General features: G+C 50.0%; 2 protein-coding genes across 7 annotated transcripts in view; both read left to right on the top strand.

Annotated features, from left to right (window-relative positions):
* PCNX3 (pecanex 3) overlaps positions 1 to 13,574 on the top strand; it is a 47,980-nt gene extending 34,406 nt beyond the window's left edge. For both annotated transcript variants that reach the window (XM_028709398.2, XM_077920728.1), the window contains exons 26-35: positions 836 to 1,051; positions 2,429 to 2,682; positions 3,559 to 3,789; positions 4,292 to 4,395; positions 5,085 to 5,232; positions 5,438 to 5,668; positions 7,148 to 7,422; positions 8,298 to 8,494; positions 9,538 to 9,965; positions 12,858 to 13,574. In XM_028709398.2, coding sequence (XP_028565231.2) covers positions 836 to 1,051; positions 2,429 to 2,682; positions 3,559 to 3,789; positions 4,292 to 4,395; positions 5,085 to 5,232; positions 5,438 to 5,668; positions 7,148 to 7,422; positions 8,298 to 8,494; positions 9,538 to 9,965; positions 12,858 to 13,049 — 2,276 coding nt within the window. In that variant the 3' untranslated portion in view covers positions 13,050 to 13,574. The remainder of the gene's footprint in view (positions 1 to 835; positions 1,052 to 2,428; positions 2,683 to 3,558; positions 3,790 to 4,291; positions 4,396 to 5,084; positions 5,233 to 5,437; positions 5,669 to 7,147; positions 7,423 to 8,297; positions 8,495 to 9,537; positions 9,966 to 12,857) is intronic.
* Positions 13,575 to 14,834: 1,260 nt separating this feature from the next.
* SIPA1 (signal-induced proliferation-associated 1) overlaps positions 14,835 to 26,363 on the top strand; it is a 37,733-nt gene continuing 26,204 nt past the window's right edge. For 2 of the 5 annotated variants that reach the window (XM_077920877.1, XM_077920872.1), the window contains exons 1-2: positions 14,835 to 14,987; positions 19,879 to 20,008. The gene's annotated coding sequence lies outside the window, so the exon portion shown is untranslated. Of the gene's footprint in view, positions 14,988 to 19,878; positions 20,009 to 22,489; positions 22,630 to 23,507; positions 23,531 to 26,363 lie in introns of those variants that run through there. The other 3 variants (XM_077920874.1, XM_077920873.1, XM_077920876.1) reach the window with 3 other exon arrangements.

Here is a 26,363-nt window from a genome sequence, read left to right as displayed (position 1 = left end):
CACAGAGGGAGTTTGAATTTGATAGGCACAATGATGGGAGGTGATTAATGCTTTTTCCACAAGTCACCTGTCCCTGGGCTACAGTTCCTTGCTGCAAGAGCAGGACCCATCCGCCATGCCTGTTGTCTCTGCTTATAAACATAGGCACTTCCCAGGCTAAAGCACAGTACAGTCGATAAAAGAGCCAGTGCGCTGCTTAAATGGTCTTGGAGTGTGAATGCCACAAGGTAGTCATTAGGGCACATAGGAAGCTGACTTACATCCTGTCAGACTAATTGTCCATCTAGCCCAGTATTGCTGGTTCTGGCTGGCAGCAGCTCTCCAGGGTGTGAGAGGGAACCTTCCCTAGTCCTGCTGCGTCAGATGGCAGGGGCTGATCCTGCAGCCCTTTGCCCACAAAGCAGGGGCTCTATCTCTGAGCTGCAGTCCCTATCCCTGAAGGCAGGAGACTGCCTTACACTGAGTCAGGGTCTTTGACCGTCAGCCCAGTGACACTGGCTGGCAGTGGCTCCTTGTGGTCTTGGGCAGAGATAAGTTCTCATCAGCTGTTTCATTTAAATGGAGAAGCTTTCTGGGAGTTTCTTGGGTGCAAAGCAGGCACTGCAACACTTGAGCTGCCATGGAAGCCAGCAGCAGTCATGCACCGCGGGCAAAGAAAACCCCCTCCCCTCCTTTGCCCAAATCACTAGCCTGCCTGTTGTGGAGGGAGCCCTTCTGGGTCCCGAACGATGAGGGCAGAGTTGGGAATCCAAGATTATCTGGAAGGCTGCTCTTCTCTGCCTCCCCTGTGCTATTTCTACATATTTGTGCTCATGTGGTTTGCCCCAATTCGCAGGCGCTGATGACAACAACCTGAACTCCATCTTCTACGAGCACCTGACACGCTCCTTGCAGCACACGCTCTGCGGGGACCTGATCCTGGGGCGCTGGGGCAACTACACCACAGGGGACTGTTTCATCCTGGCCTCGGACTACCTGAACGCCCTCGTGCACCTCATCGAGATTGGCAACGGCTTGGTGACCTTCCAGCTGCGGGGCCTCGAGTTCCGCGGTAAGTCGGCAGGGAGGTCAAAGCGATGGGGAGGCCCATGATCTTCCTGCTGAATCTTCCTGGGCAGAAGACTGCTCCTGGGGCTGTTTGTGGGAACTGATGGGAAATGTAATCCAGAACATTTGGAGGGCCCCAGAAGACTGGATTACAGCTTCCACCTTCCCTGACGGTTGGCTACACTGGCTGGAGCTGATGGGAGATGGCCGCCCAACATCTGGGTGGAGACACATGGGCTGTCCCTGGTCCATATTGTCACACACACACACACACACACACAGAGAGAGAGAGAGAGAGAGAGAGAGAGAGAGAGAGAGGGTTTCAGTAATGGTCTTTCCCAGCCTTGCCAGGAGATGCTGGGGACTGAACCTGGGACATTTTGGCCCTTGGCCTTTGACATCTGGGCATAGGAAGCTTCTTTATATCAAGTCAGACTTGATTTGCCCATTCAGCCTTCCAGTACTGCCTACTTCAGCCTTCTGCAACCTGGTGCCATCCAGATATTTTGGACTACAACTCCCATCAGCCCCAGCCAGCTTGGCCAGTGGTCAAGGTTAATGGGAGTTGAGGTCCAAAACACCTGTAGGTAACTAGGGTGTGGAAGGCTGGCCATTGTTGTTGTTGCTATGGTGGTGGTTCGACAGTGGAACAGTCACCCTCAGGAGATTATGGACTCTCCTTCTTTGGAGGTTTTTATGCAGAGGTTGGATGGCCACCTGTCATAGATGCTTTAGCTGAGATTCCTGCATTGCAGGGGGTTGGACTAGATGACCCTTGGTGTTCCTTCCAACTCTGGATTTCTATGATTCTATTATTATTATTAAAATTTATTACCCACCTTCTGCCAGCAGGTCCCAGGGTGGGTTACAACAATCCTAAGATTCAGAATTAAGAACAGTTAAAATACTGTCACTAACTAGCAGCGGGTCTGCAGCAGAGAAAGGGCTTTTTCCCATCCCCTGCCTCCTGGTTCTTTTTTAAGTGGAGATACCAGAGTTGCCACTGAGCTCCATCACTGCATCTAGCCTGCAGGCTAGAGGTAGGTAACACACCAGCCCAGAGGTAGAATCTGCCCTCCCTGCACAAAACCCCGTCAATTTTGATGGCAGCGGCGCAGGCAAACAAAATTAAGAGACTGTTGTTGAGAGGTTTAGAACCCTCTGTGCTGTGATGCAAGTCGCCAGTGACCCCCCCCTCCTAGTCATTAGATTGGCTATTTCATAAGCAAGGAGGGGGCAATAGCCCTTCTCCTCAGCTTCGTTTGCAAGCTGTGTTCTTGTTTAAGTGTGGGGTCAGATCCCCTACTGTCAAGACAGGCCACGGGTGGCTATGGCCCGTGGGGCACAGAGAGGTCAGTGCGATCTGCCCTTTCTTCTCCAGGTACCTACTGCCAGCAGCGAGAGGTGGAAGCCATCACGGAGGGGGTGGAGGAGGACGAGGGCTGCTGCTGCTGCGAGCCGGGCCACCTGCCACGCATGCTGAGCTTCAACGCAGCCTTTGGGCAGCGCTGGCTGGCCTGGGAGGTGGCTGCCACCAAGTACGTCCTGGAGGGCTACAGCATCAGCGACAACAACGCCGCCTCCATGCTCCAGGTCTTCGATCTTCGGAAGATCCTCATCACTTATTACGTCAAGGTGAACCTCGTTGCCTGGGAGGGGAGATCTGTACTACTGCACTTCTGGGTTGTTAGTAATGGTTGTTATGTCACAATAGTTTTCTTTTTCTAAAAATGAAAAGGTTGGTTGAAAGAGGTTGGTGCCTTCAGCAGGCACCGGAAAAGCAAGAGAGATGGTCGGTGCTGTTTTTCTAGAAAAAGAGGTGCCGATACTCACTAGGAACATCTCCCTCATTCTTTTAAAATGGCAATGGCGCCCACCTGAGAAGTGCTGGAACTGAGTTCCAGGGGGAGGGGGGAGCCCTGGAAACAGTGCGTATCTAATATTTACCAGACAGAATTCCCAAAGGAATTGGTTGGTATTAGGGGGTCCCCTTTTCCAGTTGCATTTGAACAGTGAAATCTCTGCCTAACAAGCCAACAGGCATGAGTTTCATACAGTCACTTTGGTCTTAGGAATGGGGCCTTTAATGCGGAACTTTCCCCCCATCCCTGTATCAGACAGATGCCGCCTGTGTTAACTTTCTGGTGCCTCTTGAAGACCTTCCTTTTCCAACAAGCCTTTTAAATTGAGGTTTTTCTCCCAGTCTAATATTGGACTTGTTTTTTGTTGATGTTTTTATTGTTGGCCATTTTGGGATGTTTCATTGGAAGTGATTCATAAATAAACCGGAAGTTTGGAGCAGGGTTTCCCAAACTTGGGTCTCCATCTGTTTTGGGACTACAGTTCCCATCATCCTTGACCACTGGTCCTGCTAGCTAGGGATGATGGGAGTTGTAGTCCCAAAACAACTGGAAAACCCTGGTTTAGAGAAACAGTCACAGGAAGTCTTGCGGCATGCTGAGATCCCTCCCCTTCCATCCTTTGTGATCACCTCCACCTTCCCTTTGGCAGAGCATCATCTACTATGTGACTGGCTCTCCAAAGCTCGAGGAGTGGCTGGGCAACGAGGGGATCCAGGAGGCCCTCCGCCCCTGCACCTCTCTGAACTACGCAGACAGCGACCCCACCTTCAACCTCAACATAGACGAGGATTACGATCACCGCATGGCAGGCATCACCCTGGCTTCCTTCTGCAACATCTACCTCGACTGGATCCAGTACTGTGCTAGCCGCAGGGAGAAGGTGAGTCATGGGCTGTTGTAGGAGAGAAATGGTTGCTCCTGGAAGTCTTCCCAAACCCCCAATATATGTGGGCTACTCAGAGTCTTCCAGAGATAGAATAATTAGTAGCAATAACTTTATTATTTAAATGCCACCCATCTGAGTCTCCCTCTCCTGCTGCAACAAGCTGTCCTCCACCCTGGTCTCCAAGAACGAGCAGCATAATGAGGAGGTCAGAACAGAGACCAGATGTGTGCTTGGGAAACATCTGGGAGAGGAGGAGCCTTCGAAGGGGTGGAAGGTTGGGACCTTCAGTTTTGGCAGCTGCTCTATAAGGGCAAGAAGTGTTTCTGAGCTGCATGCCATTTCCTTGAATAAAGAGTTAACTTCACTGACAACCCCGACTCTGCTTCTTCGTGCTGACTTGCATCTGACTCCAGCCCTGACAAATGCAGATTCTGTGCTTGGGCCCCGTTCTGCCTCCCATGCCTCTGTGTGTCTTTCTTTCTTTCTTTCTTTGCAGCCGGTGGACCGGGAGTGGAACTCCCCTCTGGTCACCCTGTGCTTTGGGCTCTGCATCCTGGGGCGCCGGGCCTTGGGCACTGCCTCCCACAGCATGTCAGCCAGGTGAGACCAGCCCCAGACATGCCTCCTCCCCACCCTCTGTGCTGAGAACCCCAGAGTAGGTTTGATTGGAATGCTTTGCCACATGGGTTTATATTATTGTTTGCCTAGCGAGGCAGCATATCAGTTTGTATAATGATGATGGTGATGAGGATACAGTGGTACCTCGGATCCCAGACACCTTGGTACTCAAACGTTTTGGCTCCCGAACGCCACAAACCCGGAAGTGACTTGTTTCAGTTTGTGAACGTTCTTTGGAACCTGAACGTCCGACGGGGGTTCCGCAGCTTCCGATTGGCTGCAGGAGCTTCCTGCAGCCAATCAGAACCCACACTTTGGTCTCCAAACGTTTTGGAAGTCAAACGGACTTCCGGAACGGATTCTGTTCGACTTCTAAGGTGCGACTGTATAGGGAACAACTGCTAAAGACTCCTGCCTGTGTGGCCTGCCTGAACAACATAGCTCAGTCTCTTAATCTAAAGCTTTTAATCTTAATCATGGCATGAGCCTCTTAATTTTGGGATCGTAGGTTTGAGCCCCACATTGGGCAAAACAATTCCTACATTGCAGGGGGTTGGACTGGATAATAATAATTTTTGTTATTTGTACCCCACCCATCTGACTGGGTTTCCCTTCCAACTCTGCAATTCCGTGATTCCTCCCTTCCTCCCTCCCTCCTTCTTTCTCTGCAGCCTGGAGCCCTTCCTGTATGGCCTGCATGCACTGTTCAAGGGGGACTTCCGAATCACATCACCCCGCGATGAGTGGGTCTTTGCTGACATGGACCTGCTGCATCACGTGGTGGCACCCGGAGTGCGCATGTCACTCAAGCTACACCAGGTGTGCCTTTGCCCCAACCACATAATTAAGTAGGAGCATTGGAAGCTGCCATACAGAGCCAGACTGTGTCGTGGACTGGCTGGAGGCAGGGGAGTGGTGGGAGAAACCAGCTAGGGAACCCCCAGGGGAAGAAGGCTCAGAGCCAGGGGTGCTCCTTCCCTGTCTCGCCCCTTGCAATACAGCATTGCCTCTCCTCCTCTTCAAGGACCATTTCACCTCCCCGGATGAGTACGACGACCCAGCCGTGTTGTACGACGCCATACGGTCGAACGAGGAGAAGATGGTGATCTCGCACGAGGGCGACCCCGCTTGGCGCAGTGCCATCCTCACCAACACACCCGCCCTGCTGGCCCTGCGCCACGTGATGGACGACGCCAGCGACGAGTACAAGATTATCATGCTCAACAAGCGCTACCTCGGATTCCGGGTCATCAAGGTGGGCAAAAGGCTGAGATTGTGGGAGATGGATGGATTGTCCGCTTTCATGGGAGTGGGGGAGAAGCTGAGCTCTGTGGGCAGGGAAGTGTGAGGACTCAGGTAGCGAGAAAAGATTGCCCACGTCAGCATTGTTCAGGGCAAGCAGAGCCTGAAGCATCCACACTGGGAAACAAAGACAGACCAGTGCGCTTGGCTTCATGCAGCGGACTCACCTGGTTTCTCCAGCTCCTAAAAATAAACTTCATAGCAGCCTTCCTCAACTTGGTGCCCTCCAAATGTTGTTGGACTCCGGCTCCCACCTTCCCTGACCACCGACCACGCTGGCTGGGCTGATGGGAGTTGTGGTCCGAAACATCTTAAGGGCAGCAGGCTGGGGAAGTCGGTCCTTATAGTTTGCATCATTTTCGCCATCAGGGTTTTGCTGACTTGTGGAAGCTTTCTATTGAGTCCCCTTCCAGCGTTTTAGTTTGGCTGGCAATAGTTGTCCTTTCCACCTTGCACCTTTTTACAGAAGAACATCCTAGCCTCGGTTAACATCTCACCCAAAACTGCCTATATCTTTTTGTATACATAAAAATATAAGGTTGTCGTCATGCAGTCCTCGTTGGAGGATATGTAGCGCCTCGCCACATCACAATACTGCATTTTCATGAAATCAGGGTTTGGTAGGGGAGCAATAGAGAAGGCCGGCAGCTGCACAACACTAGTGGGCATGGCATGGGAATGAAAAGGGAGGAACACTGATGGGAAAAACAACAGTAGAAGTTAGAGTAAAGCTTGGCTGGGGAGAAGAAAATTGTGGTTTTAAACAATGGCAGAGGTTTGAGTAAAGTATCTTCATACCGTGGGATATTTAGGGGTGGGGTTGGCAAGTAGAACAAGCAGGGGTGCAGCCTTCTGTGTGTACCCACGCTCCCACCCTAGAATAGCTGTTAAAATGACCTCAAAAGGGTTTTCCTACAATGCTTTGGGCGGTGTGAGGAGGCTTGCAAGCAAGAGAGCCTGGAAGTGAGCTGGTGTTGCTCATCCCCACTCGTCTTTGAGCCTCTATCTGGATTACCTGCAAGCGTGTGCCAGCCTGAGCTTGCATGCCTGGCATGCCCAGAGGCGCCTTTTGCAGGAAGAGGCATCTCTGGGGAGACAGACCTGCCTGGATCCCGACCAGAAGAGCAGCTGGGTGTGTCACTGACTGAACCAGCAGGGGCAGCAAGGCCAAGCAGTTGCAGCACACCCACATCCATTGCTCAGGCAGTGGCCAGAACTTCTACTATTGGCATGGGTTCTCCTGGGACTTGTGCAGAGATTCCGGGTTCAGAAGGTGAAACTATGCAAAGAAGAGAATGTTGAGGAGCTAATTTTGGGCTTTTGGTGGATGCCTCTTCAACTCCGTCCTGCACCCAGCTCCCACTCCCAAAGCTGGAAACTTGCGCTATGTGCTTCTTGCGGAGCAACACTTTCCTCCCTCCTTCTGTTCCAGGTGAACCGGGAATGTGTGCGGGGTCTGTGGGCTGGGCAGCAGCAGGAGCTGGTGTTTCTCCGGAACCGGAACCCCGAGCGCGGCAGCATCCAGAACGCCAAGCAGGCCCTGCGCAACATGATCAACTCCTCCTGCGACCAGCCCATCGGATACCCCATCTACGTCTCTCCCCTGACCACTTCGTATGCCGGCAGCCACCCGCAGCTGCGCTCTCTGTGGGGAGGCCCCATCAGCTTGCACAATATCTCCGCTTGGTTCATACGAAGCTGGGAGAGGTGAGGCTCTCCCTTGTGTTGCAGGAGGCTCCATGTTTCCCTGTGGCTCTCCCAAATCCTAGTGACTAGGGCTGATGGGAGTTGGAGGTCAGCAACTTCTGGGGGTTTGCAGGTTCCACTCAGCCATGAAGCTCACGGGGTGACCTTGGGCCAGTCACTGTGTCTCAGCCTAACCTACCTCACAGGGTTGTTGTTTGGGTTAAGTGAGGAGCAGGAGAACCCTGTTCACCACCTTGAGCTCCTTGGAGAAGAAGGTGGAATATAAATGCATTTTTTTTTTAATTTAAAATTTTGTTTCTGGTTTTAAAGCAAATACAAGAACCTTCAAACATTCAGCAGTACATCTCCATCCATTGACTTTGGACAGAATCTTACACCTTCAGTGCTCAGACATATTACTTAACATAACCTCTCCACTGCACAGATGGAGCAGTTGGTATAACAAAGTCTTGATTTTGGCCATTAACATAGTTTAAAAAGGGGGTCCACGTTTCTTGGAAGGTACCTCTTTTCGTTATGCCTTTACTGTAATTGCCCTCCTGTGTCTGGCGAGACCCTCAAACATTGCTGTATCCCACGTATTATTTTTCCATATGTTTAGGGGTATTTTGGTCTTGCTCTTCCATTGTTGAGCTGACCATGTGGCACTCAGGAAGAAGCCTACTAGTTCTCTGTGGTGCAGGGTGGAGCCTATTTCCAAAGATAGCAGGGCTAAGGCAAGAATAAATACAATCAATAAATAAAATTCAAGGTTGGGGGTGGGGCGGTTCTTGGCAACTAGAAGGACAGGGTGGGCAGTAACCAGCACGGCTATTCCCTTTGCTTGCACCCCCACCTGCTCAACACCTGTCCCAATTTCCTCCTCTGTTTCACAGGTTGCAGAAAGGCTGTGGGGCTGGTTGCAATAGTGGAGGGAACATTGAGGATTCGGACTGCGGTGGTGGCTCTTCCTCCCTCAGCAATAATCCCACCGTGCACGGGTCTCAGGCTCCTGGGAGCACCGCTCACAGTGTGGGCACAGGGGCTGCAAACCCCGCCGAACCGGTCATCACCACTGCCCAACCCCAGGCAGGTAAGGAGGACGCTTCCCCCTCCCCCGCCCCCGCAAATGCAACATGGCTTTTGGTGAAAGAATGGGGCATAATGGGGGTGAACACAGCGGGTGGGGGTGGGAGTCAGAGAGGACAAGGTTTTGGAAACAGGAGGAGGGCTGGAATTCCAACAGAAGGAGAGCCTACTGGATGGAAAACCTGCAACAGCACTCTCACACACACACCTCCTCCTTCCTTCTTCTTCTTCTTCTTCTTCTATTTTGTTAAATAATTTTTATTAATTTTCAGTTACAAAAATCCAACATGTGCCATATTATATTCATACAAAATAGCAATACCAATTCAAATACAAATCAATTACATAGCCAATTATAAATTTTGTGTTGCTTCCCACCTGCTGTACTTCAAGGTCTGATTCCCTTTAATTCTGCCTCCAGATTGTTGCTCAAACCAAATACAATCCATTCTTGATAAAATCCCTTATATCACAGCTACAATGATTAAGTTCAGTTCGCATTAACACATATAGTAATTTGTAAATTCGCAAATGAAGTTCTCCTTTCTTCTTCCTGTGCGAGGTTTTAACTTCCATCAATTGTTCCTTCTATTCTTTATCAAATATTATGTCCATATTAGTTATTCCTGATTTCCTTTGTGCCTTACGGCTTCTGTTGACTGGGAGTTACTCTGGAGAAGTCACTCTCTTTGTTCCCACTGCAGACACTATCTTCGACCATGGAAGAAGAACACAGCCAACATGGCTAAAAGCCACTGACAGCCTTTTAAAACAAAAACAAAATTTTATTGGTTTTTAAACGTATAACCATTAAACACTTATCCATAAGTACATGCAATGATGTTTGTTCTATCCATTGATTTCAGACATAAACTTACACGCTCAATGTTCAGGCATATTTCTTAACGTATAGCCATTTATAGCCTTATCCTCCCTGAATTTTGTCCAATGCCCTTTCAATAAGAAGGCTTGGCAGGGCTGCTCGTCCCTTGGGGCTTGTCCTGTCACATCGCTGTGTTGGACATGTTGCTGTTCTTATCTCTGCAGAACTAGAGTCCAGCCTTCCTCTTCCTCCGAGCCAAAGCTGGCTGGTCCAGCCCCAGCCGGCAGGCCCCTTGCTGAGCCAGGGCGAAGGACGGCCCCCACCTACGCCGGCTGCCTCGTGGCCCCCCGGTCCGCACTTCTTGGGAAGCCAGCTTTCCTGCGCCAGCTCCTTGGCTTCTGTGGCTGAGGGGCCAGGACGTGCCCCTCTGCCTCTCCGCCCGGGGCTCGGGGCCCACCCCGCCTTTGCCTACGAGGGCCTCTGTGGCAAATGGAGCCTGCCCAGCCGCAAGGGACTGAACGGGCTGGGCGGGAGCGAGAGCGACGTCCCCCCCGGAACACCCTCGCCCCGCACGAAGGACAACGCTGCTCTATCATCTCCCGCTGTGGCTGCGCTGGGGACTCTGGGTGTTGGTGGGAGCCCTAAACCTCAGGTGTGTATCTGCTCACCTCCATCCATTTTTAATAGACTTGCCTTGCCTTTCTAGCCCTGCAGAGAGCCGGCAGGAAAGCTTTGCCCTTCAGCTGAATTTCAGTGGGCTGCCCCCCCTCCCTCCCAATTACAGTGGTACCTCAGGTTAAGTACTTAATTCATTCCGGAGGTCCGTTCTTAACCTGAAACTGTTCTTAACCTGAAGCACCACTTTAGCTAATGGGGCCTCCTGCTGCCGCTGCACGATTTCTGTTCTCATCCTGAAGCAAAGTTCTTAACCCAAGGTACTATTTCTGGGTTAGTGGAGTCTGTAACCTGAAGCATATGTAACCTGAAGTGTATGTAACCTGAGGTACCACTGTATTTCCCTTCCTCTTTGTACCCTGACATATCACAAGAGGGCAGATGTTTTAATAGCCTCGTAGTTTCTTAGAGTTGGAAGGGACCCAAGGGTCATCTAGTCCCAACTCCCTGCAATGCAGGAATCTCCGCTAAGGCACTTTGTGTTTTCTTTCATTGTTATGAGCCATCCCGGATCCCGCTGCACGGAAAGCCAGGATATAAAATTAAGTAATAAACAAATTGATAAAGTGGTGGGAAATAGCCAGTCTGGTCCCTCTGCAGGACAGCCAGTTCTTTTGAGTTTCTGAAATAACATGGAATTGGTCTTCAGCCATTGTCCCTTCTGCCTGTTCTCTAAACATCTACCCAGCAGCCTTATATCCAGTGTTCTTTGGGAATTCTAAGAAACTGAAAGATCAGTGCCATTTCGAAAGGTCAGTCCGCCATCTTGATCCAAAATGGCACCCAATTCATCCAAGCATGGATAAGAATCTGCTGCTTGATCTCGGGAACCATTAGGCAAAAGCTTGGTTACGATAAGGGGGCAGCTGGCCAACAGCATGTCACACCATTGTTAAAACATCTGCACGGGCTGCCCATCTGCTGCTGAGCCAGGCTGAAGGTCCTTGTATTAATTTACAAAGCCCCCAACCACTTAGGTCCAGCATTCAAAAATCGCCAGGCGCATTTTGCACCTGGCTATCAGCCACTTGCGACCAAGTGAAGACATCTCCACCATCTAGAGGTGCATGCCTGGGGTCTTTAGGTCTTGGCCGTTTTCACATACCAGCAACACACCTGTCGGATTTTATCCGTTTATATTTTAGCCCGAATGAATTTCAGGAACCAAAAAGTTGTACTGAATATGACTTTCGAGCCGCCTGGCCCAAAAATGGCAACTAGGCATTCCATTTTGGCAACCGTAACCCTGGTTTAAGAAGCTGTTCGGCACCTAGCTTATATACCTGTGTTTCTAACACTGCTTAGGCCCGGGGTATTCAGGGATATCCCAGCTCAATCACTGAGATCATCTATAGGAGCATCTTTGGTTGCTCCCCAAATTGGTGAGGTTCATTTGACAACAGCAAGAAATCCTTTAGTCTCTCTCATTGGCCTAGTCCTGTGGAATGTTCTGCCAAGCAGAGTGTTTTAGTTGTGTAGTATTTTAGTTTCTCACCTTTTCTTTTAGACCACTCTGATATCTAACAGAGGAAGGATGGTTTAAAAATATTTTAATAACATAGTACAATTAATAAATGTCAAATTCAGCATTCTGAAGTTGGCTCGCCAGCCTAGGAAAAGGTGCTCTTCTGGGCTGCCGGCCAGTACCAATCTTAACTGGTGGGTGGGGCCTACAGCTCAAGAGTGGGGAATCTGCTCCCTCCCTGCCCCACTGATCACTGACTCATGGGAGTTGGAATCCAACGGTTTGGATGTCCAGCTGAAGACATTGTTGTCTTAAGCTTTCCCTGTTGTGTGGTCCAATCCTTTATGCAATACAAAGGGCATACTTGCAGAAGTTGTTTCATTGCTTTAGAACTTGTGAAGCTGGCTTTAGAGTTTGTCAAAACGATTTTATTGCTCATGCTTTTGTGCGCTCATTGTTTATCGAATTGATTTAGATCCCACCCTTCCTCCCGAAGGAGCTCTGGGTTGTGGACACAAAAATGACAAAACATTAAAACGATTAGAGCTTCATTTAGTTACACCTGCGTTGATGAATTTATGCTGGGAAACAGCCCATATATAAAGACAAATAAATAACCCTTGGAAGGCTGTGCAGGTTCCCCACTGGTGCTTTAGGGGAGTGTTTGGGAGGACCTAATCTCAGATATGATGGTTATGGCTAATGAGAGGAGAGAGAGAGAGAAAAAACAATGCTATTCTTCCTTCCCCACCCCAGCCAGGTGGCTGGGCTCAGCGTGGTGCCATCCTTAGCTCTGCAATCCTCTTAGTGCTAATGGAAAGCTATTAGGCCAACTCCCCCTCCCCCATAAACAACAAGGAGGGGGGTGTATTTTGAAGGTCAGGAGGAGGGTTTGCCAGCCATTTGCAGACAGTGTGCATTGTGGTGTCTGGATGAATCCCTTGGGTCCTAACCCTTGTCTCCCTCCCCCCAGCTCCAACCCCAGCCGCATCCTCTCCCCTCCCCAACTCTTTGTAGCTCAGGCCCCTTTCTGAGGCCAGTTGGAATTCTGGTATTCTTTCCATTCAAATCCCCCCACCGGCGTAAAGAATCAGAAAGTGTAATAATTTTGGCACTGGTTTATAGTGCAAGGTATTAAAGGGTAAAAAACACACACCCCAGTTTAACCAAAAAAATGGAATAATACCAAAGCCTGTCGTTCTCCTTTCCTACTGGATATTTTTTATGCCAAAGGATGTTTAAGATGAAAAGTGAAATCCTATGCAGGTCTTCTCAGATGTCGTCCCCATTGAGTTCAGAGGGGCTTAATCTGTCCTGGGCAGGCTTGTAATACGAATCGAGTACTGTTTCTCTAAATATCTGATATACTAACGTGGACGCCTTTCTTTCTTCTCTCTCTCTCAGCCCTCTACCCCAGGACCAGTCCCTGAAGCCACCAGCGACTCCACGCCCCCCTTGCCTCTGGAACCATCAACGACACCCGGAGGGAACTGCAGCCCCCCAGAACCTGCCCCAGTTGTGGCCGAGTGGGAGAGGCAGCGAGAGGAAGAGGAGAGCCCAGCAGCCGTGCAGCCCCTCCTAGAACACCAGTACTGAGTGGGGTGGGGTGGGGCTGTTTCATCTCCTACAGAATTACGGGCTGGTCCCGTTTGACTCTTATTCTGCCGCCCCCCTTTTTTTGGGGGGGGGGGGGAATGCACTCTGATTCTGCTTTCCCTCATTCAGGACCATGGACAGCAATAAGGGGAGTGGGGGCTGCTCCTTTCATGCCCTGCTACAGCCTTCTGTGCCCCCATTTCTCGCCTCACCCCCCTCCTTGCCTTCAGGGGCAGGCTCAGTCTACCCGAAAGGTTAGAGGAGGGGGGAGGACCCCATGCACTGCCCCCTTTTTCTCTCCCACAACCGCTGCACAGGGACCCACCTTGGACACTAACTTTGTACTAGTGACACTCAAGGACATTTTTCTTTTCTTTTCTGCCGTTGTTTCTTGGGGATATTTTTGTTTGTTTGTTTGTTTTTATTTTCCTCTTTACTGCCCCGCCCCCCCCCGCCCCCCAGTCCCTGGATCCTGGATTTTTGGTTGGTATAAAAATTAAAAATGCAGGAAAAAAACCGACAACAGCCATGCACCTCTGCATCATATTTTGTAACTTGCGGTGGGTGACGGGGAACCAGATATTTGCGAGAGAAGAGGGGTTGTGGGTTCTGCATCTCCTTCACTGGTCCCTCTCTCCTTGAGTAAGAGAGCAGCTGCTTTCCTCCTCTTCTGGGGTGGGATTCTGCTCTTTCAAACTGGTTCTGGATTTGTCGGCCCTTCTTACAGGCAAATCATAGGTGCTCACACTTGAGACCTTTTAAGAAATCTGCCATTTACAATGAAAAATGCAAGGCAGAAGTGGGGGGAAGAGAAAACTTGAGAACTGTTTCCACACACACCACTCTAAATTTAATCCCAGTTGCAAAGATGGGGGCCTTGTTTGCCTAGGAATGGATGGAGAGAGTGTCTTCTTGCTGGGGGGAGAAGGACTGCACCTGAACCTACCTATGCCTTGGCAATGTGAAGAAGAGAAGGAGGTGGCTTTCTGTGCTAAAGTCCTTACCAACCCCAGTTTCGTGTATGTTTTGGGAACTTGCCTTACACTTGTTCTTCACTCTTGAGCAGGGGTTAGCAACCTTTTTCAGCCGTGGGCCGGTCCACCGTCCCTCAGACCTTTTGGGGGGCTGGACTATATTTTGAAAAAAATAATAATGAACGAATTCCTATGCCCCACAAATAACCCAGAGATGCATTTTAAATAAAAGGACACATTCTACTCATGTAAAAACACGCTAATTCCCAGAACATCCGCGGGCCGGATTGAGAAGGCGATTGGGCCACATCTGGCCCCGGGGCCTTAGTTTGCCTCCCCCTGCTCTTGAGCATCTTCCCGAAACAGCCCCCCTTAGTGTGTCATGATGGTGGGGGGTGTATTCAGGGTGGGTGACTTCAAAGCCCTCGCCTCCTGGAGGAAATGTAGCTGTGTTGGCCACATAAAACATTCCAGATGGATAAAACAGGGGGTGTTAATTATAAACTGTTTGGGGGAGGGGGGAGAATGAGGGCTGCCCTCTCCCCCGTCGTGATGGGCGCTCTCAATCACCCTCAAAATCAGGGCGCTAACTCAAGTCTTGTCGTTGTCTCCGCGAGGGAGGGAGCGGTGCTCAAAAGTACTCTGCACATGTTCAGAATCTCTCTCCTCCTGGAAACGAAAGAAGCCGTGCTTTCCTGCTAGCCGCCACTCTTCTCTCCCCCCCCCCCCGCGCTTTGTGAGTCCTCCCTGGCGTTGTGTGACGCCGCAAAGCGCCCCCTCCTTCCTCCCCAATCTGGGTCTCTCCGCCCCCGATTGAGAGGAGGAAGGAGGAGAGGGCGGTGCCAGGGCCGCAGGGAGCCGAGCGGGGGCGGGCGCCCGGCCGGGAGGGGACACGCGGGGCGAGCAGCAGCAGCAGCAGCGTCCGGTTGGGTTGCAGAGCTGGAGCGCGGACGGGCGTGGAGAGGTAGGCAGGCGGCGGCGGCGGCCGGGCCAGTTCCGTCCTGTGCGCTCTGGCCGCGCGTCATGCGCTCCGGCACGTGGATCGGGCTCCAGGCGGCGGCGGGCGGGGAAGGAGAGGGAAGCGAAGCGAAGCTGGCGGCACCTCCGCCCTGACTGAGCCCGGGGGGAGAAGCCGTGGTGGGTAGAGGTGGGTTGGAAGGGGCAGAGAGAGAGAGGCTCCGCCGCTTTTCCAAATCAGGGCTTGCCGATTCTAACGGGGCGGGGGAAAGATGGATGGGTGCTGGTCTGAATGCATTGGCTGCCTGGGAAAGAGATCGCCTCCATTGAAGCGTTTTAAGGACATCCTTCTCTCTCCCCGCCCCGGGAAACGCAAGCCAGGCAAACTCCCCGGTCGTAAAGCGCGCAGCGGGCGTTTTCACACAATACCGTGCACGTTGCGCCTCGTTGCGCCCTCAAATCCCAGCACCGAGAAGAGGGCATTTGCGAGGCACGCGCGCACACGGACGCAACCTGCGCCAGGAGCCGGGCTGTTACATAGAGCGAGGCAGACGGGGCGCGCACACGCGCAGCGCAGGCGCTCACCCGCAGAACAGGCTCCCGGCTCCCCGCCGCCGCTATTGTGTGACAAAAGACCCAACTCTCCCGTGCCTAAGCTCGGCTTCGGGCGGGGCAAGGGGGCTTCCTCCCGGTATACGTCAAGACAGGAGGCAAGGGGTGCAAGAGCATGTGCAGAGTGCTCTTCTCGCTCCAGCCGGCGGCCGTGGTTGGGCAGCCACTCGCAGGCAGGATTCCCTTTGTGCGTTTGATTTCCCCAAGGAGCTCCTACAACAACCTTGCGAGGTCGGTTAGATCTGAAAAGGAAGTGAAGGGCTCAAGGTCACCCAGAGAGCTTTGTGAAGCTGCATCTTCCCCAGTTGTAGTCAAGGCAGTCATAGTCTGTCCACCATGCTGGGGATATAAACCGGGGGCCGAAATGTTCCCATGGAAGTGAATCTAGGAAGCACCACTTAATGATGGGAACTGCAGCAGGGACACTGCGAAGACGTTGATATCTAGAGGCCTCTGTTATTTAGGAAGGAGACCGAGTGGCCTGAACTCCATAGCCATCTCTAGGACACTGCTGGCTGCTGTGTTTAGATTTGGAGCCACCGGCCCCCCCCCCTACAAATCAGCTACTCCTTCACACTCTTCACCCTTTGGCAATGCTTAAGAATATAGGCAGCTGCCTTATTGCTGGTCAGATCATTTGGCCATTGAGCGTAGCATTGTCTCTGCCCTGACAGATGGCGACTGCCCAGGGTCTCAAGCACTGCAGGTTCACCTGTTTAGAGAAACCAGGGAATGAAAACTTGGACCATCTGCATGCCGGACAGGTGTTTTGCCTCTGAGTTTGGTCCCTTCCTAATACCCTTCAGTTATTAATGGTCCTTACTAGCAGTTGTCTGAGAACATCTCCTTGGAGATCTCGCGCTTGGCCATCATCTTATGTCGAGTGAGCTTGGGAATTTAAGTGTCAAGAGCACACAGCACAGTTTAGCAGTGCAGGAGCAAGGAGACCATATATAGATATAGATATACCCCTTCATATTTCGGCAGCTAAGTGGTTTTGCAAATCCCAAGGGGGAAAAATCTTCATGAGAAATACAAATTCCACATTCAAAACTGAATAAGACTGATGGTGCTACTAATAAGAACTCCACATTTCAAGTAACGTAATTAAATACCTCCAAATATGTCAAAATGCAACGCGATCGCAATATAGCATAAAAAGTCATAATTACCCCAGAAACATAATAGAGTTGTCGGACGTATTCACTTGTATATTCGCACTTCACACAACTAATTGAAGCACACAATCCACAATCACTTAGTTCTCTCCTTGCCCACACCATTCCATGCACTCGGTTCTCACTTCAATAAAACACACCCAACATTGAATTAACAAATAGCCAATAATCCTGTACAAAGGAATTGGGCCCGTTTTATGCCTGTGAGGTGCGAAAGTCTCTCTGCACCTTCACACATATAGTTTAATGCCCAAAGTCTCCCCAGGAACAGAATTTCAGATCTCAGGGGAACTTGCACATGTACGACTACATGTGCAGAGGCCTCCACCCTACAGATGCTTGCAGATGTCAGAGGAGAGATGGACATGGGAGCTAATAATTGCTGAAACAGAGCTATAGATGCATTTACACCTGTAGTGGCTTCTCTTTCAAACATCCTTGGAGGTCCTTGGAGGTTCACCAGAGGCCTGTTTTTAGCCTACAGTTCTCATCTGCCCCAGCCAGCGCAGCATGGCTAGGACAAATGGGAGATGTAGTCAAACAAATCTGGAGGGCACCAGGTTGGTAAAGGCTGGAATAGGTGATTAAACCGGGGGGGGGGGGGGGTTGGCTAATGTTGGAGCCATGGATGGAATCACAGTCATAGGATGGAACCTGGAAGACTGAAACAGATATTCAAGTGCTGTCAGGTGGTTTGCAGGTTTCATGTTGTACCTAGGTGAGCTGGGAAGGAGACACATAAAATAGGTTGATCTCCCTTTTTTTAAAAAAATAAAAATAAAAATAAATTCCAGTTGTTACCTAGATCTATTTCCATCCTTCGACAGCACAGGCACGTTCCTTGGCAAGTGGGGGAAATGGGGAAACTAGGGATCTTTTGGAGATTAATTTTAGATCATGTCTCGGTTAAAAAAAGAAAGCAGAAACCAGAATAGTTTTCTTTCTCTCGTAACTGCAGAGAATGGCCACTTGGAGAAGGAAGTCCCATCTTCAGGGTGGTCTCAGCACCTCTTCGTCCAGTTTAGGATCCTTCTGTAGAACAGCTAAATTTGGTGTTTTCCAAGTCGTACAAAAAGCAAAGGTGGTCTTGTCGGCCCATAAGAAAAATGTAAAGTGATTAGGCCAGCTGAAATATTGCAAAATAGTGTGCAAGTTTTGAATTCCCCAGAACTCTTCATCGGGCTTGAATCGCTAGATCAGGGACAGGGAGACTTAGGCCAGGGGGCCAAATATCGCCCCCCCCCCCCGACATTGCCACACCCTCCTTGAGTACCGTTGCCCAGCTGGAGTGTGTCCTTCAGTTGTGGTGATGCTTCTTGCTTGCCACAATGGAGGGGTGTGTGCATGACTGTGTAGAAACCTCTGACATCCATATGAATGAATTTTGGAATGGAGCCTCCTGTACAAAGGTAAAAGTCTCATCCAGGGCCCCACCCACTTTTACCTCTGGGATTTGGCCCTTGGGCAGAAAAAGGTTCTGCGCTGCTCAGCTAGTTGGGAAACAAAACAGGCATGTGGGAGTCACATCCATGGCTCCTCCCACTTTTGCTTCTGGCCCTGCCCACCACTGGCAAGTGGCCAAGGGAACATGCCTAGGAGCCATGATGGCTCCTGACATCTCCACCATCTGGAGGGGCATGCCTGTGGATAATTGGATTTTGACTGTTTTCGCACACAAATACCCCATCCTGTAGAATTCTCTCTCTGGAACCAAAATGGTTTTTCTGTGCAGCCTGAGCAGGAGCAGTTACCATTAAGGAAAAAGAGGTCTGAGTAGACCGATAGATATGTGGACTGTGCCTGAATCAAGTGACTCTTCTTTCAGTTCTCAGAAGTTCTTGACTTAGCTCAAGGTGGTCATCTGAATTAGCCAGATGTTTAACTAAGAATCAATCACCATTCAGTCCATTATTTCAAAAATAAGACTTTAGCGCTATATAATAGTAATAATAATAATAATTTATTATTTATACCCTGCCCATCTGTTGGCGGTTTCCAACAGAATATTAAAATACAATAATATATTAAACATTAAAAGCTTCCCTAAACAGGGCTGCCTTCAGGTGTCTTCTAAAAGTCTGGTAGTTGTTTTTCTCTTTGACATCTAGTGGGAGGGCGTTCCACAGGGCGGGTGCCACTACCGAGAAGGCCCTCTGCCTGGTTCCCTATAACTTGGCTTCTCGCAGGGAGGGAACCACCAGAAGGCCCTCGGCACTGGACCTCAGTGTCCGGGCAGAACGATGGGGGTGGAAACGCTCCTTCAGGTATACTGGACCGAGGCTGTTTAGGGCTTTAAAGGTCAGGACCAACACTTTGAATTGTGCTCAGAAACGTACTGGGAGCCGGTGTAGGTCTTTCAAGACCAGTGTTTCCTCCTAGGATTTGTCTTTCCACCCCACCGGTCCTCCCAATCCCCTTTTCCTGTTTGTCTCTGTCCTTCCTAAAGTGCAGCTCCCAGGTGAGGTCTGGCAAGTGCAGATGTGAGCCACCCTCCCGATCAAAGCATCTTTAAAGTTGGGAAAGGCTGACAAGGGCAAGGGTTCCTTCGTGGCTTTGGAGGAGACACCTCGAAAGCAATGAGCAGACATGACTGAATCCAACAGCTGGCCCCGGCATCTGTGCGCCTGCTTTAAATTCTAAATTAATTAGTCTAGCATAGGAGGATGTGGTTTTAACTAGTTCCTCATCCGCGCCCCCCCCCCCCCACATGTAGGAAGCTACTGAGAATTTACGGAGTGGATCTGCTCACTGCTGAGGTGCAAGACTTTCTTCTGGTCAAAGCCTCTGCCCTGTCGTCTCAGATTGCTGGGGGTCAAAGGTCAGAGTCTCCCATCTTGGCTGTTAACTGGCCACCAATCTCAGGGCTGACTTCCTGGTGGTCAAAGCAAGTTTTGAGGTTGGGGCTTAGCTTAACTTTTCTGCTGGCTATTCTCAGCAATGAAATATTTATTCAGAGGATTTGTATACTTTTCAAGGGGAAGCCGTACATGAAATGATGATTATTTTTTAAAACATCAATCACAATTCTACAACAGCCACCCCAAAAAAGCAGGATGGGGGAACAATCTCATTTTGTAAGTTCTGTTTCTGCTTCTCCCCTCTCTTCAGGGCAAATGGTTCTTCAGATTCCCCCCTTGGCTGCATTTTGGGGAAGGAGGGGCCGGATGGTGGCAGCTTCTGCAATGGCATTTAGCATCCAGATGCTTCGCTTACAATAACTTTGCAGCAATTTTGTAAGGTAGGTTGGCGCTGTTCCCATATTGCAAATGTGGGGACTAAGGCTGAGGCAGAGCAGATTGCTTAAGTGAATTAATGAGTTGAATCGGGGATTTAAACTGCATCATTCCAAGTGATCATTCCAAGCTGGGTTAGGTACATGGGAAACTGGTCAAACCCTTTGCCCTACTACTGTCTATGCCAGCCTTCCCTCACCTGATGCCCTTCATATGGTTTGGGCTACAACTCCCTTCAGCACTGGGCAGTATAGCCAGTGGTCAGGGCTTGTGGTCCAAAAGATCTGGAGGGCTCCGGATTGGGGAGTTCTAGCTTGCTCTGACTGGTCATGCACTCTCCAGGATCTCAGATGGAGGCAAGTAAAAAATCCAGATATTGTGGGGATTGTATCTAGGACCTAGATGTAAAGCAAGCACTGTTCCACTGAGCTACGGTGGCCCCCCGACCTGCTAGGGGTTAATGACAGGCCTCTGGCTCTTGTTTTAACAACCAACACTTTTGCCTACTTGTCCTAAACCCCAGGCATCCTGTGGCATTCAGTTCCACAGGACAACTGGGGGGGGTTCTTGTTCTTTGTTGTTGTTAATACAAGGGTTTCCAGACATTGCTGAACATCTTCTCTTGCATCAACCCCAAACGTCTGCAGCAAATAGCCAGGAACGAAGAGAGCTGTAATTCAGCAACATCTGGAGGGCCACAAGTTCCCCGTCCCTACAAGGCTATATTATTTTCTTTGGCTTTAAATCTCTGTACAGCCTCTGGCGTGTATAGATTAATGAGGTTCTGCAAAGGCACAGCAGAAGAGAAGCACGAGAGGGCTGGGAGACCAAGCGTGAGATCAGCCTCGCTCAGAGGCCTGTGGAGATAAGCAAGTGATCTTTTTCAGCATGAAGCCTCTCATCCCTGACGGATTGCAATAACCTGACCCAGGGCTGGCTCTGGGACTGAGAGTGTCCTCACTATGGTGTTGACTGGTGGGTTGCCATCCTGTGTGGGTTGAACCCTGGTGATCACAGCTGGCGATGGAGGCAGGCAGCATTGATCCGTTTGGGAATGGGCAGCCCAGCGGAAAGAGTCTCCCTCTGAATTAACCATCCCGATTCCTCAATCTCAATCTCCATTCCAAGCCTGGATTAAGACCAACCCCTGATGAAAGGTTGTGGTAGCAAATGATGGGGAAGACCATTCTGTGCCCAAGACCAACTTTCCTGCCAGAGGACACTGGGCTGGGCTGGAATCAGGAGTGAGGAAGCACCAGCCCATGGGTCAGACTTGGTCAGGGATTTGAGGCAGGCCTGCAAGGTTGTTTCCCCCAAACCATGCTCACCTGCTCTGCATCATATCCAATTTCAGGTGTGGGGCTGTTTGAGATGTGGTTGCCAGTACGGTCAGGAAGGTGCCCTCCCCATTGTACATTGGCAATGAAAACCCAAAGTGTGCTGGAAGAGCTTTGCTAGCAAACTCCCCGTGCAAAGTTTGTTTGCAGAAAGCTGTTGGGCAATGAAACTGAAGCATTCGGTGTTTTAAAGCACTGTGTAGGGCTTCTCGCAAGCCTAGCATCAAGCTTTGAAGTCCCAGCTTTGGGACTTCAAAGTACCCAATCACCTGAGGGGATAGTGACGCCAGGCAGTTGGCAGGTGGACATCCCACCCACTTGTGGGATTTGGCCCGTGGGGCTGAGATCCGGTAAAGATCTGGCATGCACAACTGAAAAGGTTCCCCTCCAAACAGTGCTAGATGGACAAAGGGGAGAGGGGGGTGGGGACTTGAGGCCTTCCCCTCCCACCGCAAAAGGGGGCCTCCTGAGTGGCAGGCCACTCCCCTTGCATTGCCAGCGCTTTCTCAATGCCTCCCTGTCCACATTGCCAGGCCGGCTGGTGGCTGACGCAGCCCAAATGGCACTCTTGTGGCCTTTCCCTGCCCCCTCCACCTCCAGCCTGGCAGAAGGAGAAAGCCCCCTATTCATTGCTCCTGGAAATCCAGCTGCAAAGGGACACTTTGGCCTTATCGGAGCAGACCCAGAGAGAGAGAGAGAGAGAGAGAGAGAGAGAGGAGTGGGAGACTGGGTTGCGGGACGTGGGTCTGATAGGAAGCCAGGCCACACAGTTGGGACCCGGACATAATTTCCCCTCCCCTCCCCCATCCACAGTGGATCCCATTTTTATGGGATGCAAGAAAGGAAGCTAGAGGGTTTTTCCTTTTAGGTAGGATGGGAAAACCCTCTAGAATCTTGTTATATTTGGGGGACTGGGACTCAGGCCTGCAATGTGTGCTAAGGCCCAGTACGGATCTTGCTAGTGAGGAACCCGCACTCACCACTTTGTGTGTGTTTGGTGATGGGGGGGGGTAGATCTGCAGCTAAGGCCCAGCTCTTTCCTGAGGAAGTTACGTGAGAGAGTTGCTGTGTGTGTTTGAGGGATTGGGGGCGGGGGGGGGGGTAGAGAAGAGGAAGAAACACAAAAGCAGCTGTAGCCGAGCTGCCGTGTGTTTGGGGGGGAAGAGTCTGGTCTCCTGCTTGCGCCACACTTCCTGCGCTACAGGAAGTGAGTCACCGCGCCAGCGCTGTCAGGCCACTGCGGACCGCTACCTCCCCCCCTGCAAAAAAGATACCGGTTCTCTGGCAGGGTGAGGGGCGACCATTATTCGGGAAGGGATCGGGGGGGGGTAGGGCACACAACGGGGTTGTTTTGCAATGGGGGGAGGGAAACGGGGAGGTAAAAAGGAGGTGCTTCCGTGCATTTGAAATGGACGAGGCCTCGCCGAAATGACTGGGCTCTTTGCCCAAGGACCCTTCCTTTTGCCTTCCTCCCAAATGCTTTATCGTGTCCCTTGGCATGTTGGTGGGGGTGGGGGTGCCTATTTCCTGTTGTCATCAACATCTTCCTCTTTCCTTCCATGGCTCTCCAGCCTTCTTTTTCCTGCCTCTCCCCCCACCCCATGCCTGCCATCGGGTCAGCCGCCGCTGAATGACTTTAGCCTTCTGCCTCATGTCTGCTTCCTTCCTCGGAAAGCAAACTTTTCCTTCTCTCGGCAACCCTAAGATGGCAACTCCCATCACCTCTGTTTGTGGGGCAACTGCCTGGAGCCTGAGATGTGCTGGGAGCATTGCGGCAGGGGAGGGGACGGACCTTTTTATTTGTACCCAGTTAAGTTTGCCCTGGAATAATTTCCTGCGGTTGGGTCTGATCCTGATTGGCAGTGGGTTTTGCGGTTTGCTTGCTTAATGCATCCGGGTCAGTTTGCTTATCAGATTCTTTTTTCCAAAGTCTCTTGCATTGCTATGTTTGGGGTCTTTGGGATGTGAGCAGTGGGGCCAGCAGGATATTATGGGTCCAGTACACTATATGTGGGTTGCACACACGCACACCCCAACCCACTCACAAAAGTGGGTGGATTTTCACAAAATTTGTACATTCTTTGTGTCATACACAAATGGATGCCCTCTTTTGCAGGCGGGGTGGAGGGCCCAAAAATAAACCAGTGGCCACACACCTAATGAAATGCTTGACAGACAGAATGTGGACAGGTAAAGCTTTCCCCATAATTGTATTTCCATAGTAGAAAAAGCTTAACCTGCTTAATTTTTGACTGCCATAAAGCACACAGAGGCACAAGAAACCTGCTTTCCCCCAGTACCAACCTTAAATAAAAGCCTAGGCTGCAATTCTGTGGCCGTTTATCTGGCAGAAAGCCCTGCTAAAAACAAAGAGACATACACCGGTTCTGAGTAGGTATGTATACCATTGTACAGCAAGTTAACTCTCCAGTGAGCACCTTGTCTTTAGCTCCTGCGCATCAAGAGAAATACAGAGTTCTCACATTTTGTGTTTACCATTGAGGGGGTTGGTGGGTTTAACATTCACCCACACCTAGTAGTATTTTCAGAAAGTAACTTCTAGGGAGTACCTGATCTCTGGTGAGCCCACCACAGGAAAGAGGCATCTTGGTTGCTAGGATAAAAGGGAGCACAAACTACAGAGATTCCAAGGTCTGGGAAATGAGACAGAAGCAGGAAAAGTGCGCTAAAGGGGAGAGGAAAACAGTAATTCATTACCTGGATGTCGGGTGGGTGGAGGGTCCTGCCTTTGGGCAGGCACCTGTATTAGACATTCCTCCCAAGTTTGTGGGCCTTGTTCTGCAGTCAGTACCTGTAACAAAATGCTGCCATGCATCTCCAGCTGCTAAGGTGGGAATGGGGAAACTGCGGCCCTCCAGATGATGTTGAACTCCCAGCTCCCATTAGCTGCAGTCAGTAGGGATGGTGGTTTGGGATAGTGGGAATGGTCATCCTGCAACATCTAGATGGCCACAGAGCAGGTAGCAGTTGATGAAATTGGGATCCCTGCCTTAGAGAACTGCTGCCAGTCAATTACTTGACTAGATAGTCTGACCTAGCATAAGGCAACTTCCTATGTCTACATTGTGCTAGAGGACTCAGGTTTTGTGCTGCAAATCCTGAACCTGAACATTTAATAGATTGTTGTTCTTGTTATTGTTTGTATACTGCCCTATACTCATAGATCTCGGGCGGTTCACAATGTTAAATTCCAACATTAATTTTTTAAAAATATTTTATTAATGGTTTTCTTGTTTTACAGTGTAAGTGTAATGCTTCGTATTTTTTCCCCCATGTAACATTTTTACAAATCCGTTTCATTTCTTGAGGCATTAGGGGGAGAAGAAAAAAAGGGGGGGAAAGAAAGGGGGTGGAGGGAGGGGAGATGGATGGGGGTGGGGTCGGGTAGCGGTGTTTCTATTATGCTTAATGTATGTAGAGTTTGGTGTCAGCGTGCTTGTGTTGTTCACTTGTGTTCCTTTGGTGGTGAGAGAGGTTGGAGTTGGCCTAGGGTGTGATTGTTTGTTTGTGATTGGCTGTGGTGATCTTTGTTTTCGTGTGTGAGTGAGGTGGGTGGGTGTTTTGGATCAGGTTAGCCATATTGATTTGTATGCTGTTGGTGGATTATTCTCATTGTCCTGTTGGGCTGTGTATGTGATAAAGGGGAGCCATACCGGGGTGAAGGTGTCTTCTTCTGTTTGTCCCTGTGTCAGTTTCAGTTTATTAGTTAATTTTTCTAGTAGGGCTATTTCCCATACTATTTGGTACCATTGGTCCATGCTTACTCCTGACAGGTCTCTCCAGTGTCTGGTTATGGTGTTTCTGGCTGCTGAAAGTAGGTGGGTTATGAGTTCTTTGTGGTGTAAATGGGCATTGTTGTCTTGGAAGATGTTTAGTAGGGCCAATTCTGGGGTGAAGTCTAATACTTGCTTGTTATTTTACATATTTCTTGTATGGCTGTTGTCCAGAATAGTTGGATTTTGGGACACTCCCACCACATGTGGAGGTATGTGCCTGTGGAGGTGCACCCTCTCCAGCATTTTGGTGAGGTTCCTGGGTGTATTAGCGCTAGTTTCCTTGGTGTTAGGTACCACCTGTAGGTGAGTTTCAGTGTGAGATATTTTCTTTTCGTTGATATGGATTTAAAGGGGGGTTTAGACCACATTCTGGTCCATTGAGTGGGGTTAATCTCATAGCCTATGTCATTCTCCCATTGTTTTTTGATTGCGTCTAGGAGATTTGCAGGATTTTGGAGTAGTATTTTGTATATTGTGGATACCGTCCCTTTACCATTTCCCTTTGTTGTTAGGAGGAGGTTTTCAAAGGTTGTCAGGGGCCTAGTTGCTGCTGATTTTACTGTTGGGTTGTTTAAGAGGGCATGTAGTTGGTGTTGTGTTAACTATGGCATTTGGGTGTCTTCTAGTTTGTCTTGTATTTCTTGTGTTGACAAGGGTTTGTTATTTTTATAAAAGTCTATTAGGCGATATAAGCCTTTGGTTCACCAGGTTTTTATCTGGAGGTTTTGTGCTGCATGGTGGAATAATGGGTGGTACGCCAGGGGGATTAGTGGGGATGGGGTTGGGGATAGTTTGCCTATTTGTGTTTTCCATGCTTTGAGCATGGTCTGTGTGTACCTGTTAAGTGTTGTGGGAATTTTCTTTAGTTTGTTTGGGAGGAGTGGGTATGTTGTGGTGCAGGTATTTTCAATTGTGTCCCTCTCTAGGTGTACCCATTGTTTTGTCTCATCTTCTAGTATATATGGGATTATATGGCGTATTTGGTTGGCAATGTAATATGCTTCTATGTTGGGGATTCCCCATCCTCCTTCTGAGTGTAGTTTTCTCTGCCAACTGCGGAGTTGGGTTGAGGGGATCCAGATTGGGAGGGTTTGGAATAGGTAGGTTAGTTTTGGGAGTGTGATCATTTTGATCATGGCTATTTTGTCTGAGAGAGTGAAATTCATGTTATTCCATCTCTTTAGGTCTTTGTTAATTTGTCGCCACAGGGGCTTGTAGTTGTGGAG

Source organism: Podarcis muralis, chromosome 16, assembly GCF_964188315.1.
Source record: "Podarcis muralis chromosome 16, rPodMur119.hap1.1, whole genome shotgun sequence".
In the NCBI taxonomy this organism is placed as follows: Eukaryota; Metazoa; Chordata; class Lepidosauria; order Squamata; family Lacertidae; genus Podarcis; species Podarcis muralis.
The sequence above is the reverse complement of the archived record's forward strand: the minus strand, read 5'-3'. Positions and strand labels throughout refer to the sequence as shown.